At 43.8% G+C, this 16988-nt stretch overlaps 2 protein-coding genes across 2 annotated transcripts; both read right to left on the reverse strand.

Moving 5' to 3' along the window:
- Positions 1-206: 206 nt before the first annotated feature.
- On the reverse strand, positions 207-1164 carry LOC101400823 (olfactory receptor 2W3-like). The gene is made up of 2 exons (XM_004439222.2): positions 692-1164; positions 207-645 (listed from the first exon to the last, which is right to left on the reverse strand). The coding sequence occupies exons 1-2, from the start codon at positions 1162-1164 to the stop codon at positions 207-209; spliced, it is 912 nt and encodes a 303-aa protein (XP_004439279.2).
- Positions 1165-11144: 9980 nt separating this feature from the next.
- LOC101400552 (olfactory receptor 13H1-like) lies at positions 11145-12063 on the reverse strand. The gene is given in 2 exon segments (XM_014794230.1): positions 11145-11367; positions 11369-12063. Coding segments are annotated over 2 exon segments (918 nt in total).
- Between the last annotated feature and the right edge of the window lie 4925 nt (positions 12064-16988).

Raw genomic sequence — 16988 nt, forward strand, 5'->3', positions numbered from 1 at the left:
CTGGCAAAGCTGAAAATAGTTACTATCTGGCCCTTTACAGAAAATGCTGGTGGCCCCTGACCTCTGCACAGAGATTCAGGGAGACAGAAGGCACTAAAAGGTGCACGGGGATTCAGAGAGCTAGAGGGATGTGTACAAGATCACAGGGCTAAGTGTCAGAGCTGGGCGGGAGCTTCCAGCTGTGTTTCCAGCCTCCCCGGGTCAGCTCAGCACAGCGCGCGACCCCTGGAGCCGGGCAAGGGCGTGGCGGCGGCCGCATTCACCTCGCGGTTCCGAAGGCTGTAGATGAGCGGGTTCAGGACGGGCGTGATGACGAGATAGAAAACAGCCACCAGCTTGTGGCGCTTGGCGGGGAGGGCGCTGGAGCCCCGGGGGCGCAGGTACGTGGCGGTCACCGTGCCGTAGAAGAGACCCACCACGGCCAGGTGCGAGCTGCAGGTGGACAGTGCCTTCAGGCGGCTCTTGGCAGAAGGCAGCTGGCCCACGGCCGCCAGAATCAAGGCGTAGGAGGCGAGGATGAAGGCCAAGGGCACCAGGAGGATGGGCGTGCCCAAGCCGTAGACCAGCACGTGATCGGCGGCGGTGTCCGCACACGCTGTCTTCAGCACCGCGGGCAGCTCGCAGGGGAAGTGGTCGACCGGGGGCCTCCCGGGCAGAAGGGCAGGCGCAGCGCAGCCGCGGCGTTGGGCACCGACAACAGGAAGCCCAGCGCCACGCGGTGGTGGCCAGGGGGGCACAACGCGCGGGCGTCATGATCGCCGCGTAGCGCAGGGGCTGGCACACGGCCAGGCAGCGGTCCAGCGCCATGGCAGCCAGGAGAATGGCCTCGCAGCTGCCCAGGGAGATCCCCAGGAAGAGCTGGGCCCCGCAGCGCGCCGGGGAGAGGGTGGCTCGGCGCGCCGTCACGTGCACCAGCACCTGTGAGAGCGTGGTGCTCACATACGCGGTGCCCAGCAGCGCCAGGGGGGCGAGCAGGCGGCACATGGGCCAGTGCAGCCGCTGGTCCAGTGCGATCAGCCCCCCCAGGGTGCCGTTGCCCAGTACTGTGGCCAGATACGCCGCCAGGAGGGCCGCCCATAGCAGGGGCCGCAGGGGTGGCGGGGCCCACAGCCCCAGCAGCACGAAGTCGGAGGTCCCCATCTCATTCCAGGCGGCCGGGTCCATCCTGGGGAAGAAACGCAGCTGTGAGGCTCCACTCACAGAGGTAGCCACTTCTGGGGCTGTGGGTGTTGGCACTGATTCTTTTCCTCTGTCTCTTTGTTTTCTTTCTCTCTCTCTTTCCTCTCTTGCTATTTCTCTCTCTGTCTCCCTCTCTTCCTTCCTCTCTCTCCCTTCCTCCCCACCCCCCATCTCTCTAGTCCTCTCAACCTCTCCATTCTCTTTCCCCTTCCTTTTGCAATAGATTTTTCCTCTTGCACTCCCTTCCTCTGCCTCAACTTCGTCTCTGCTGTTTGCCAGCTGTGTGACTTTTGGAAGCTAACTCCAGATCTTTGTGAACATGACTTTTCTCTCTCTTAAAATGACAATCAGTGTATGCTGGTGGGAATGCAAACTGGTGCAGGCACTATGGAAAACAGTACGGAGATTTCTCAAAAAATTAAAAATAGAACTACCATATGATCCAGCAATCCCACTACTGGGTATTTATGCAAAGAACATGAAATCACTAACGCAAAAAGATTTATGCATCCCTATGTTCATTATGGCATTATCCACTATAACCAAGACATAGAAGTACTCCAAGTGCCCATTAATGGATGAATGGATAAAAAAGATGTGGTATATATACACAATGGAATACTACTCAGCCATTAAAAAAGACAAAATCATGCCATTTGTGACAACATGCACGGACCTTGAGGGTACTATGCTAAGTGAAATGTCAGACAGAAAAAGAGAAACATCATATGATTTTACTCATATGTACAAGATAAACAAACAAACACATAGATAAGGAGAACAGATTGATGGTTACCAGAGGGGAAGAGGGCAGAGGGAGGGTGAAAGGGGTAAAAGGGCACATGTGTATGGTGATGGAAGGAAACCACACTTTTGGTGGTGAACACGATGCAGTCTATACAGAAACTGATATGTAATAATGTACACCTGAAATTTACACAATGTTATAAACCAATGTGACCTCAATAAAATAATTTAAAAAATAAATAAAATAATGATCACAAAATTCAACTCACAGGATTGGGAAGGTTGCATGAGTGGATACACCCAGCACAGTGCCTTGTGCACGTTACCATGTTTTTATTCCTCTCCTCTCTCTGATTTCTCCATCTGTCTTCCCACACCCTTCACCCTACCTGGTCTTCCTGTCATTTCTAATGCTCCTGGTTCCCTCTCTCCTCTGCCTTTTATCTCATATTTCTCTGTCTCCACATCTTGATTTCTGTTTCACAGTGATAATACCAGCAGCTACCATTGTTTGAGCACCGTGTGTGGGCCAGACACTCCTCTAAGCACTGTGTACGCATTAACTTATTCATTCCAGGAAAAGTCATATTATTATTTTTCCCATTTTACACACGAGGAAACAAATTCTGAGACATATCTTTTGTTAATGTCAAACAGAGGAAGAAATGAGCAAAACGCCAAACCAAGCCGTGCCTGACTGCTAGCCTAGGCTTTTAACCATCACATCCAACTTGTTCTTCCCTCCTTCTCTCTCTGCCTTTTGAATCCATGTTCCTCTCATTTCCTTGTCTTGTCTTATTGCATTGGCTGAGAACTCGAGGACAGTGTTGAGTGATGGTGATGATAGCAGGCATTCGTGCCTTACTCCTGCCCTTCATAAGGATTCAGCTAATGTTTCCTGGTGCCTTTTCTTTCAACCCTTATCAGGTTAAAGAAAGTCACCCTTTCTTCTAATCTATTAAGATATTTGTTTATTTGAATCATGAGTAAATGCAGTATTATATCTAATACTTTTCTGTCATTAATTGTTTTTAATTATCATGCATTATTCTTCATTCTGTTAATGTGAATTACAGTCATGCACCACATAACGACGTTTTTGTCAACAACAGACCATATAAACGATGGTGGTCCCGTAAGATTTGTACCATACAGCCTAAGTGTGTGGTAGGCTATACCATCTAGGTTTGTGTAAGTACACTCTATGATGTTCACACAACGACAAAATCACCTAACAATGCCTTTCTCAGAATGTATCCCTGTTGTTAAGTGATGCATGGCTGTACACTGATACACATTCTGCTATTGTATCTAATAATTTTTCAGCACCAATTGTGTCCTAGGAAATACTTTAAGAGCTTTTACATGGATGAATAAATTTCATCCTCACAAATACTCAATGAGGTAAGTTTTCTTTTTAGTGTTTTTATGTTATTGTTACTATTTTCCTCTTATTACTATCTTATATATGAGAAAACTGAGGTAAAGAGAGGTCAACTAATTTGCCCAAGTTAATATAACCACACAAGCATTCAGGTTGGGGTTCAAACCTAGACATTCTCACTTTGGAACCAGTAACCTTCCTCTCTGTGCCATTCCAGTTATATTGAATATTTCTTCTTTGCATTCCTGGAATAACTTTCATTGTCTCATGTTGCATAAATATTTTGATAGAATAATGGATTTGTTTAATTAAAAGTTTATTTAGATTTTTTTCTTTCATATTCATTAGACTTTTAGAGTATGTTTCTTATACTATTTTCAACCAGTTATCAGATCAAAATTATCCATGCCTGATAAAAGTTAGATCAACTATCAATCTTTTGACCAGCTATCAATCAAAATTATCCATGCCTGAAATAAGCTAGATAGGATTCTCTCTTTTTCTCTTGTCTGTAACGTCTTGTATATAAGAATTGCTTCATCAATTACTTGGGAGATTTGGTAAAAGCTCATTTTGTTCTCTCTCCATTTCTCTCTCTCTCTCCTATTTTAGTTCCTTTCTTTTCCCTTATCCATTCCCCTGCATTTCTGTCTTCCTCTCTCTTCCTAGTCTCTATCACTCCCTCTCTCTCACCCTGTGGCAGGGGTTTGTGTGTGTACACGGGGGCCACAGGAGCCCATTCTCCCCAGTGGATCATGACCCCCATCAGCAACATAAGCCCTGGGGTTGTTTACACACCACCCAGTCCACCCATTCTGCCAGCTTCTTTTCACCTCTTCTGCTTTCCCTTCATTTCTTTCTCCACTCTCCTCTCATCTTCCTCCCTTTCTGAAAGCTCCTTCTTCCACACCATGGGCCAAGCACTGTTACTCTGAGGTCCATGGCTGTGCTTCAGGAGTCTGCAAACCCCCAACATTAAATCATGAGTTGTGTTTGTCCATTTTGTTGGGAGGAGAGCGAATTTCTCCAAGAGCTTCATCACCCACACAAGGGTAGGGTCACAGTCAGCACCTCCTCTGTCTCTCTCCTCCCAGCTCCTCTTTCCCTCCCCCCTATGGGGTTGTCTTCTTCCCCCACCTATGTTTCCTCTGGGTCTGTCACAATCCATTCATTTCTCTCTCTCTCTCTCTCTCTCTCTCTCTCTCTCTCTCTCCTTTCCTCTCTGCTTCTGTATCCCAGAGTTTGTTTCCATTTCTATTTATTCTGTGTCTTATTTTCTCTGCTTACTCCCATGTCTCGTGCTATGGATCCTCCAATTGGGTCTTTCATTTTCCCTCTCACTCTCTCTTCCTTCCTTTCCTTCCTTAGTCTCTATTTCTCTTTTTCCTTTTTCTTCCTTCGTTCCAGCTGTATTTGTCTCTATGTTTTTCTCCTTATTTTCCCTCTGCTGTCCCTTATTTTCATGCATCTGTCTTCTCTCTTCTTCCTTTTCCTTCCTTCCCTCCCTACCACTGTCATAGTTCCCTGCAGTTCTCAATTACCCCCTCTCCCGACAGATTTTTCTTTCTCTGATTATGTCTTTCTTCACTTCCCCTCTTGCTGTCCTTCTGCCTCATCATTCTTTCCTCTCAACTTCCTGCTTTTCTCTCTCCTTCATCCCTCAACATCCTTCCCAACTTTTTCTCTGGCTTCCCCCTCCTCCCTTTCCCTCCTTCTCCCCCTCTTCTCCCTCCTTAGTACCAGTGGCTGATGTCAGTTCATTGTGGAGACAGCCAGGCTCAGGACTCTGGTCTCCACTCCTCCTCTCTCAGCACCAGGGCCTGGAATGGACAAGCACAGGGCAGGCCGTGAACACATGAGAAATCTGGCCTGTTCCTCCACCAGAGAAAGACCACTCCTGGGAAGTCAATAGAGGGCACCCGTCCTCCAAGAGTTGCAGGGACCTTGTTGGTCTTGTTCTCAGCTGACCACATCCCCAGGGCTGACCCTAGAGCCTTCATTGAAGAGGTGTCCATATATATTTGTTTAAAAAATGGAGGATAGTAGTTGAGAGTGTGAGTCTCTGTAATTGATTTGTTCTGTAAATATTCTGCCTTGTTCATGGATACTGATGTAGCCTCTCTATGCCTCAGTTTCCTCATTTGTAAGATGATAATTATTATACCTAACTCACAAACTTTTTGAAGACTATATGAGTTCAGTAAACAGTGTTATAACGGCGTTATAATCCTACATCTGATTATTATATTGATGGAAAATGAGTTCCAATGCACACCTGAATCTGGTCTGTTGGGTAGTCTGTAGTGTGATAATTGAAATTACTGCTAAGAGAGGAAGGATGGGGCATTTAGAGTCTATAGAGAGGTATGTCTAGATCTGCTGAAAATACTGTAGAAGCCAGCTGGAGGTCTTTGCTATGACTTTTTAGAAAGAGAATCATTACATAGAGAATATGCGTGCATGTGTGTGTGGGGGGGGCTGCTGTTTGTGTGTGCTTTCCTCTTTATTCGACAAATATATTTTGTTTGCCCTTCATGGGCTGGATTTGGTGTTAGATGCTGGAGATATAATGATGAGCAAGATCGACACACTTTCTTTCATTTTAGAGTTATTTAATTTATCTTCAGCATGGCCTAGATGGATTTCCAGATCTACCTATATGTTAAAATCCCTAATGGTAAGTTGTTTCTTCAGATTACTACAATATCAACTTTATTCTCATTTTAAACTAATCTTGGAGCACACAATCTCAAATTAACTTCTGACAATTTTCAGTCTGTGACTATCAGATCTCTAATTACAAAGTGTCTGATAGTCATTTAGTTTCTCACTAAATTGTATGTATTTCACATGACATCGATGTCTTAAAGTCCGTGAGACGTTGAGTTTCATGCTTATGATTTCTCTTAGTACTATTTTCTTAAAAGTCAATAAGACCTCTCAGAATCAGAAACTCTTTTGAATAAAAAAAGGATGCAGTTCCGTTTAAATATTTTGATTTATAAATAAAAAACATTTATCCAAAAAATGTTAATACACATAGCCCTAAGAAAACTGCCTGTCACATGGAAAGTGCCCTATGCATGTGACTATTATAATTGCTGTTGTCATGATTATTACTACTATAATCTATTGCCATTATTGATGTTGTTTTCTCCCTATACGCCAAGCTCCAGCCACTATATGACATTTGTTCTTAATCCCTTTTGTATCAGGGCTCCTTTTGAGAGTGTGGAAGAGACATACCTCTTTCCCCGGAAAATATCCCATTCGTAACATAACGCCTATAAGTCAGAGGTGATTGATCCCTGAACCAATTCTTGGGCCCTTTGAAGAGAACAGTGTGTTCAAGGCTTTGTGAAACCATGTTATAGGAAAAATACTGAAAGAATTAAATATATTTAGATTTGTGAAGGATAGGACCAAGGGAGACATTTTTAAAAAATACTCAGCAGGATTTCTCTTCAACAACTCAAAGAAAGGTTCTCAAATTGCCTGGGACTATAACTCTCATTAATGCTGAATTTTTTCATCTCAGAATAAAGACAGATGATGCTGAAAGGTTTCTGACCATCCCTCAGCCATCCCTCACCTCATTGGGAGCATCTCCTCTGGTCTTGTCTGCTGCAGTGGCCACCTGTCTTGTCTCCCTGTCTCCAGATTCAATACTAGTGATTTTCCTGAGCAACATATTGTATCATGTCCCTTCCATGCTTGAAAATCTTCAGTGTGTCTCCTTGGCCTCCAGGATAAAGTGGAAATTCCGTAACACCCCTACGAGACCCTTCATACTTTGGAATATCTTTCTGGCACCCCAGCACCTCCCACCTATACATCAGCTTCTAGAGACCTTTCTGCCTTGCTGTTCACTCCTCAAGCATTTATTGAGCACCTTCCAAACAAATGTTAGGGACTGTGCTGGGTTTTGGGGTTCACTGGAGAAACTCATAGATGATGTCCCTCCTCTCATGGAATGTATATTGCAGTGCTGGAGACAGATAACCAACCAACAAACAAACAATTGGTTAGTCCTGTGTTTTCACAGAGACACTATGGGTTATGGAAGAAATACTAGGGTATATTATGATAGGATGTGGTCAGCAAGTGGGTTATTTTAAAGCAGAGGCCAGTGAATGTAACACTTGAGTCAAGTCCTGAAGATGAGGAGGATCCACAAAGTGAAGATCTGGGGAAAGAGCATCCAAGGTAGAGAAGCAGCAAGTGAAAAGGTCCTGAGGCAGGAATAAGCTTGGTTGGTATAACAAACAGAAGGCCAGTGGCTGAAGTGTTGTGAGTAAAGAGAAGGATGATATGGATGAGGTTGGAGAGGCCGGCATTGCCCAGACCATATAGGAGCTAGACAACCATGGAGATTGGCAGAATCTGATTTACAAAACCTGAAGCAATGGGAGAAAAATTGTGGGCTCTAGTCTCCAAGTGAACACAGGTCTTATGCATGCACAGCTGTGCTCACAATTTGATGAATGTAATGAACCTGAAGCTAAGAATCCTTGCTCTGCTAATACTCCAATACATTTTGGAAGGCAACCTGATCTCTTGAACTTATTGGTTTTTAGGGCTTTGGGGGGGCGTCCAAAAAAATCGTATCTCCAATAGGCAGTTATATGTATGACTCTGGGGCTCAGGAGAGGGATGATGGATGGAGACTGGGATTTGAGATGATCAAAAGCCCTTGGCATTTAAAAACCAACAGAAGTCATGGGTGCAGGTGAGGCCATGCAGGAGAGGTGCATGCAGAACTGGTGTGTGCCTTTTGGATCATGAAAGTCTTTGAGGAGAAAAATCACCCTCATAAACACACTCTCACACAAGTAATTTTGCACATTGGGATCTCTGACACACAAAACTGCCTCCATGTGGGTCTCCTCAAGAATCCATGACACGCCACAGACTCACCTCCACCCAGTAATCTCCTGCTTCCTCCTTCACCACAAGACAGCTTCGAGGCTCCACATCCCCATAGCAGGGCAGTCAGATGGTTCCCCAAGACCAGGGGTGGGCAGTATGTCTGAGATTCCTGGTGCCGGGGCTCAGGAGCCGAGAGGGTGGCAAGATGTCCAAACTGGCCTCATCACAGGAAGAGTTAAAGGGTTCTAAGTGGTTCCTTGGAGAGCCTTGTCACAAGGGACTGGAGGAAGCAACTGCCAGTCTCCCTGCTCTGAACATGCACCCCAGGCCAAGGCTTTGGGCACCACCCGTGGCTCCCACAAGGAAACTTAACTGGCCACCACCAAGGAGGTTTTGGTGGGGAGACCTTGGCACAAGAACACAGACTCTCTTGGGCTCCTCTGGGACCCCTGCCTACCCTCTCTGGATGTGAGAATTGAAGGCAGACTGGGAGGAAAGCTTGCTTATTTCTTTGTCTTTTGTAATTACTTCCCTCTTTCCTTCTCCTCTGTCTTTTCCTTTTTCCCAGATCTCTTTAAATATCTCTCAATCCATTTCTCTGAAGTTCTCTCTCTGCCTGCCCCCTTCTCAGTTTCTCATCCCTCTTTGTTTCTGTATCTCTGTCTTTTTTACTTAGTCTTTCTCTGTTGTAGTCTTTCCAAATGTCTTTGTCTCCCTGCTACCAGCTTTCTGTCCCTCACTCTGTTTCATTTCTCATTGTCTCTCTGACTCACTTCCGTGGTATCTGTGTCTCTCTAGGTTTCTTCTACTCTCGGTCTCTCTCTGACTTCCTCTATGTGCTTCTCCCTTTCTCTCCTAGAATCTCTTTCGATCTGAAGGTACTTTTCGCCCACTCTTTCACTTTCTCTCCCACCAGAGTTTCTCACTCTTTCTCCCCTATTGTCCTTTTTCCTCTTTTTTCTCATCTGTCCTTCAAAATAGTATGATTATTTTTCAGGATCATCAAAGCCAATTTTTTAACAATCAACACAATTTTATATACAGGCACTGCTCTAAAATTAAGGAAATAGGCATGTGAATGTTGTAATCATCAGCGTGTTACCTACACACACACCATAGAGCCATAGACACATCATGGACTGTAAGGTGCTTTGAATTCAGGAATCACAGATGCCTTATCTACATGTTCTCATTCTCTACACGCTCTATTCCCTCAGCACCCAGCATGGGTCCTATCACTGCGTATGTTAAGTGACCACAGAGTGAAGGGGTGAATACATACCCAGACATTATGTGTGTCTGAAGACACATCATGCCCCCAGTTGGGGCCTTTTCTTCTTCTTTATAAAACAGTGGAACTTGACCTCACTTGATCCCATAAATGTGGCTCTGAGGCCACATTTGCACAAGTTACTTAACATCACCTGCCTCCCTTAGCTGTCATTGAGTACACAATCTTAGTGTGATTTCAGAACCACGGACAGATCTCAGACAGTGGTGGGGCTGGGCAAGGCAAGTCAAAGGCTGAACCAGGGAAATTTTTGCCTGCTTTTTGGGTGCAAAGTACCAATCTTTGCTATAGACATAATACCTAACTTATGGATAAGGAAGAAATGGAAGCAAAGTAAATTGGAGAGTTTGGTACACAGCAGTAGTTAAACGTGCTAAGTATGATTATGATTTTCACAACCTTCTGCAAAATGGAAAACTATGACACCTCTCTCGTAGGGGATGGTCTACAGTCATCCAGGTCAGGACAGAAGGGAACCACAGCCAGATGATGACTTTATATCCAGCCTTTTACTTGCAATATGCAGCAATGATAGGCTGCAAAGGGGCATCACATCAGATGAACTGGTTTCCATCTTGGCTGCCTCAGTGTCTAGTGGTGGGTCTTGTGCTAGTCAGTCACTCTACATGATTCAATATTCTGCTTTTAGCAAATGGGGCCACACTAGAGAGACTGCAGAGGGAAGGGAGGGTGTTGGGAGAAGTAATCATCACTGGATCCTGAATGTCCCCGCACATTCTTGAAGGGAATGCTAGGACTGCAAACCTGACTACTCTTTGCCAAGGAGAATTCTCAGCCTTGTGTTTGCAGTGAGAAACCCTGCAGCTTGAAGGCACATCTTCTACACAGAGAAAGAGCAGACTTGCTTCCACTGACTATGAAAGACGTATATTTTCCAAACTCAGTGTGCCTCTCCCGTAATGCAACCCATTGTTGCAGTTATCCATCATAAGCTCTTTGCAGTCATCCCTCTAGGACTTGGATGGCATGGGGAACTGATATAAAAAAAACACGAAGCACTATATACTTCTTTAGCCAGAGTACTAAAGTCCTTTGTCTCTGACCCAGAAGTCTCTTGCCTTCTACCAGCATCTTCTACCATTTACATCTAGAGTGAAATCCCAGGTCTTTCTTAGCTCTTGACAGAGAGACACTGCCCAGGCAGGAAAGTGCAAGCTGGCAGGGGCCACTAATGCAGGAATACCAGTATTTTTAAAATGCACACACCATTTGTGGCTTCCCAGAGTGAGCTACTGAGGCAGCAGATGAGGCTACAGTCAGTTCTTGCTGGGGGCTGGCCTCTGTGCCCTGAAACCAGCTGTAAGAGTAGGTCAACATGTGAAGGGCACCATCTATTCATCCCTTTTCCCCTTCAGTCATTGAGAATTTCTGGGACAGTCTCATTCTAGTCCACATCTCTCTCTCTGTGTGTCTCTGTGTCTCTCTCTGCCTCTCTCCCTCTCTCTCACACACACACACACACACTGCCCTTGTTTCATTTCCTCAGAGGAAATAGTGTATAGCCAGTTTTTAAAATATGAGTTTTTATGTATTTGAGTGTAAGTGTGCATAACACATCCTCCATAGAACTGCGGCAAAGAAATAACACAGTTCACAGCCTAGAGGAGGCAATCCAGAATATTAATATATTTCTTCTCCCCTCAACACTACATCTTAGAGATCAATCCTTTTCCCCATGAGCCTCTTGCAGGCCCCTTTCATGTGCTTTTTCCACAGGCTGTAGATGAGGGGGTTCATCATGGGGGTGAGAACGCTATAGGAGATGGAGATGATCTTGTCTTGGTCATGGATGGTCTTGCCGTGAGACATCATATACATGGAGATGGCCATGCCATAAAGGAGGACCACCAATGTGAGGCATGATCCACATATCACAGCCCTCTGTGGACTGCATCTGAAGCACGGCCACCAGGATGCTTCGATAGGAGCCCAGGATGAAGGCAAAAGGAGCCAGCAGTGTCAGGGCACTGGTGCCCACCAGAAGAAAGTGGTAGAACTGCAGATCAGAGCAGGCAAGCTTGAGCAGGGCCAGGAGCTCACATGAGATGTGATTGATGAACTGAGGACCACAGAACTCCAATGGCATGATCAGCACAGGGACCACAGTCAGCAGGAAGGCTGCAGTCCATGAAGTCCCAGCCAACAGGACACACAGCTGGGGCCTCATGTGCACAGAGTAGCGCAGGGGGTCAACAATGGCCACACAGTGATCACAGGCCATGGCAGCCAGCAGAAGACATTCCACATAACCCATATAAAGTTCTGCGGCCATCTGAGCCAAACACTGTCCTAGCGAGATGATGGGGATGGTCACCAAGCAATTGATGAGCATCTGGGGCACACTGGACGTGGTGTAGCACATGTCCAGGAAGGACAGGTTGCTGAGGAAGAAGTACATGGGCATTTGGAGCTGGGGATCATAGTAGATCAGGAGCAGGATGAGGCTGTTCCCACAAAGGGTGATGATGTAGGACTTGAGGAGCAGGCAGAGGAAGATGGTCTGGGCCTGTGGGTACTGGGAGAGCCCAAGCAGAATGAAGGTGACCTCGTCTGTGCTGTTCTGGCTGTCCATGCTCCTTCTGAAACTCTAGCTGGGTGGAAAAACATGTATCACCTTGAGGGGTTGTTCAGAAACTGCCGTCTTATATAGATAAGGTTTGACTTTTTCAGACACCAGCATTAATGTGTTCCTGGGCATTGCTGCCCAGATTCTTACCCCTTTACCCCAAAATGGCCATGTCAAACACTGGGAAAGTTGCTTAATATATTCTACCATTCAGCAGCCCTCATTGACTCATTCAATTATATAACCATTCACTGTTTAGTGGATTGATGGATTGTTGGATGGATTCGGTCATTCATTCATTAATTCTTTTACATATTGGTTAATGGCTTCCTTCATTCATTCATTTATAAAGGAGTCATTCAAAATGAATCCATTTATGGATGGAGTCACTCATTTTTTCTTTAATGAATTCATTCACTCATTCAACCAACATTTTTAAGCAGCTACTAACTAGGTCCAGACTCTGTCCCAGGCAAAGGAATTACGATGGAGAACATGGGAAACGGGATCAGCCCTCATGGAGTTGATAGCCTAAAGGAAAATTGGAAAAGTAACACTAGTATATTCTTTGCCTTCCATTTGTGCTTATTGGCTTAATTGTTAGCAATGGAAACATTTAGAAATATTTAGAGATTGGGATGGGGACCTGCCTTCTTCAGATGAGGATTCTCTCCAGCTTACTTACCACAGTCTCTGGGACACTGGAGACTTGTGACAGCCACTTGTCTTAGTGAAGCTGTGGAACTTACTCTCCTGTCCTGCTTTACCCACTAATATATCCAGCTGGGCCCCATAGATATTTGAGTTTATGAGTAATGATCTCATAGTAGTCTTCTCTTCTCTTTCCTCTAAAGTGTGGGATATGCAGACAGCTCCTCTCTTTCTCCCTTCATTTATTAATCCTTCAGATTAATGACTTAATTTTTAAATTAATGTATATAATGCTGAAGGTTTTGTTCTGCACTCCTATGAGTTTTAGCACATGTGCAGATTTGTGTAAACAACACCAGAATGGAGATAGTGTTGTGTAAGACCTCAGGTGTCACTTTTGTCCAGGTTTAAATCGTAGCGCTGTGTCTCAGTAGCTGTGCAAACTCAGAAAACCCACTCAGGATCCTGAGTTCATCTGGAAAATGGAAATAAAGAATCTTCCTCCCAGGGATGCTGGGAGGATTACATGCAACTATGTTTAAGAAGCACTGAGAACAGACTCTGTCTCATTGTAGCTATAAATTAAGGCAACTGTGTTATAAATTATCCTCGATGTTCAACTAATTATGTTCAAAATTTTCAGATATAGAAATACTGCAAAGATAAAAAAAATAAAATAAAACCCACGAGTCCATTACCAGATTTAGCCACTCTTACTTTTTTAATATAACTCATTTGAAATATTTTTCTATGTACACACACACACACACACACACGTGCACATAAGAAGCAAAACAGAAACATGTATGTCATTCTATTTTCTAACCTGCTTTTTCTCTTATCGAGATAGCCCTGACATAGTCCATAGTAATAAATAAGATTTATTTGTTTCTTTCAAGTTATGACATATTCCAAAACACTGATAATTGTGTCATGGTTCATGTAATTAATCCCTCATTTTGAACATTTAGATTATTTCCATTTTTTCTTACAATAAACATTCCTTTCTTAAGCATTATTTTACATATATCTTTGCACAGTTGTAAGATTATTTCCTTAGGATAATCCCCAAGAGGTGAAATCTCTTAGCACAGGATAAGGCCAGATATTTAAAATAATGTAAAGAACAAAGTGCAGAAGCAAAGGAAAACTAAAAGAAAAATAGCAAATCCTGCTATTCATTCTTTCATTCATTACTTTAATGAATGTTTACTATCTATTTCCTAGGAGTCTGTTCTAGGCAGAGGGACAAGTCATAAAGAAGTTAATGTGCCTGAATTCAAAATGATTCCAGTTAGGGGTGGAGAAAAGGATATAGACAAGTATGTAAATAAATCAACAGACAAACCCTCAAACCCTGCAGTGAGATGTCAGGGGAACTGAGTATGAAAGGTATACAGACAGTGCCGGTTTTAGTCCTTGATGAGGAATTTGAAGATCCTTAAGGAAAAGGGTCCCAAGGGTGTTGATCATGGCACCTCCCTTACAGGAAGAGTTGCCATGCTCCAGAAGCCAGTGTCACCATCACCACGTCCCTTCACTGCTCATGGTCTCAGCGCCTCATCTGGGAAATGGGAAGAATTGCCCCCACCATGTGGAGAGGTGAATTGGGGGATTGAGTGAGAGGAGAGCAGCGAGGCGGAAGACTGGCCAACTCGATCCTGGATGCTGAATAAACAGTCTCTCCTACCTTTCCCTATACCAACCCAGGGGCTCCCACTGCTCTTGGAACGTCCAAAGACCTTGCTGTGTTCCCACTGTACTTCCTTCACAGAGAACCTCCCTCATCCAAGGTACACACATGTCCTCTCTCATCCCCTTCAAATGACAGCATTCAATTTGGGTGTCAGGACAAAGGAGGAGATAAAATTATACATATAAATTGTCCCCCGTTTTTCAGAAATTGTGGCCTACCTACTGTTCTCTTGGTCACTGTAGTGTACCCACTGTTCCAACCATACTTACTGCCTCCACCAAATGAATCATTCCAGACTACTTTTAAACTTAACAATGTATTGATAGTCTATTCATAAAAGTATAAAAACATTTCCTTCTCCTTTTAGATTTCTGTGTTGTATGGATATATGACAACTTCCTTACCCATCCCTATTTATGCACGAGCCATAATTTCTTTACCTGGACCAATATTTATAGATGTTTGAATAGTTTTCCATCTTTTGAGTTACAATCTAGTACTGTTTTTAAATTGTGTTTGAAAATAGTTCTATTCATCTCTTGTTTTGCACATGTGGCCACATCTGTAGGATAATCTTCTAGAAGCCGAAAACTTGGAAAGGAGCAGATGTTGTTTGAATGACAGGAGAGTGCAGGAGTTGACTGCCTGGGGTGGAAGCCAGACTTTCTGGGGACAAAGTTTAGCTCATCCACTCACTGGCTGAGTCGTCTTGGACAAGGGTTTACTTCTCCATGTCTTATTTTCATCATTTTCACAATGGATCTAGTAATGGCGGCATCATAGGGTAATGATGTAACAGGATGAGGATGAAATGAGATATTACATACAAATTACATAGAACAGTGTTCAGTGCAAAACAAACACTCCACAAACGCTAGAAATTTGTGTGAAGGCAGCAGATCCAAATGCATCATGTTGCATGACATCGGGTTGGATTCACAGCTATGGACTGATGACTATCATGATTAAAAGTTGAGACTTTCCACTGTCAATCACCAATGGATTTCTCACCCCTCAAACTGAACCCCATGAATGAAGCCCAATTCTTGATATCTCAAGGTTTCTGGATGTCCCTCAAACACGAGCAGCTCAACAGGTCCAATAAGCACAATCATCTCCACCTTCTCCCACCTGCTCCACACAAGTGCTGCCACCTGTCTCCCCCCGTCAATCGTGGCACCGCTCTTCTCCCAGTTGACCAAGCAAAACATCTGGGAGTCATCCAGACAACAGGCTTTCTCACTTCCCTGACATCCAATCTTGCAACATTGTCTTATGGATCTCATCTCATCAGCATCTTTCAGCTCTGCACAATCCTCTCAGAGCCTCTCCATTTCCACAGGTGGCCACTCTAATCTTTAATCTGACTTTCCATTGCAGCTTGCCCACTGCTGTTCCAGACTCCAGCCTTCTCTTCTCTCCTTCCATTCCACCATTTCACACACCAGCCAAAACTATATTTCTAAAATACAATTCTAATCTCATGTTGTTCCTCTGAGTAGAACCCAGAGGCCCTGCATCATCTCCTCCCATCAACCTCTGCAACCCCAACTCCCTCAATTCCCGTCTCCACTTCAATGACAGTCACAGTGCCCTGCCCTTGGCTCCTCATCATGACATGCTTATTAAACCACCTGTTTCTAGCACATATTCCTCCTTCTGACCATAATTTTATGGGGCTAAGTCTAGCATGGGAGGCAGACCAGAGCAGGAAAAAAAATCACCAAGAAATATATCATTTCAAACTCTAGAAAGAGAGAGGAGAATAACTTTATAATGGGGAAACTTGAAATACTACCTTAGCCAGGTGAGCAGGTGAGCATTAACAGTGATAAGTCTGGGTGACATTACCTACTCATGAAATGATGTCATGAAAATGGCACTTTACCTCCGTGGTCTTCCTCCCAAAATCCCCTAGCTCCTATAATAAGTCTGAGAAGAACAACAGACAAATTCCAGTTGAAGGACATTCTACAAAATTCCAGTAATCTTCAAAACTCTCAAGATCCTTAAAAGTAAGGAAAATCTGAGAAACTATCAGAGCTGAGAGACACATGATAAGTAAATATAGCATCCTGGATGGGATCCCGGGGTAAAAACTAAGGAATCTAAATGAAGTGAGGACGTTAGTTAATAATAATGTATGAATATTGGTTCATAAATTTTAATGAAAGTTCATTAATTTTAACAAAAGTGATGTTTAAAAAAGGGAAGATGGGTGCAAAATAGATGGCAAGTATATGTGCTCTCTTTGCAATTTTCTGCAGATCTAAAAAAAAAAACCTCAAGGATTACTATTAAAATATTCTAGCACATGAGATATGAACCTTTATTATTGGAAGGATTTAGTTGAAAGCATATGGGACTTGGAATTGACACCTAAATTCATGCCCTTAGCCAGGGATAGCAAGTACACTTGCTTGTTCCCCCATTCATCATTCTTGTGCCCATAGCAGATTTTTTTTAATTTTTTGTTTATTGCAGTAACATTGGTTTATAACATTGTATAAATTTCAGGTGTACATCATTATACTTCTATTTCGGCATAGATTACATCATGTTCACCACCCAAATACTAATTACA

This window comes from Ceratotherium simum, chromosome 33, assembly GCF_057802395.1.
Source record: "Ceratotherium simum simum isolate JZ-2026a chromosome 33, ASM5780239v1, whole genome shotgun sequence".
NCBI lineage: Eukaryota > Metazoa > Chordata > Mammalia > Perissodactyla > Rhinocerotidae > Ceratotherium > Ceratotherium simum.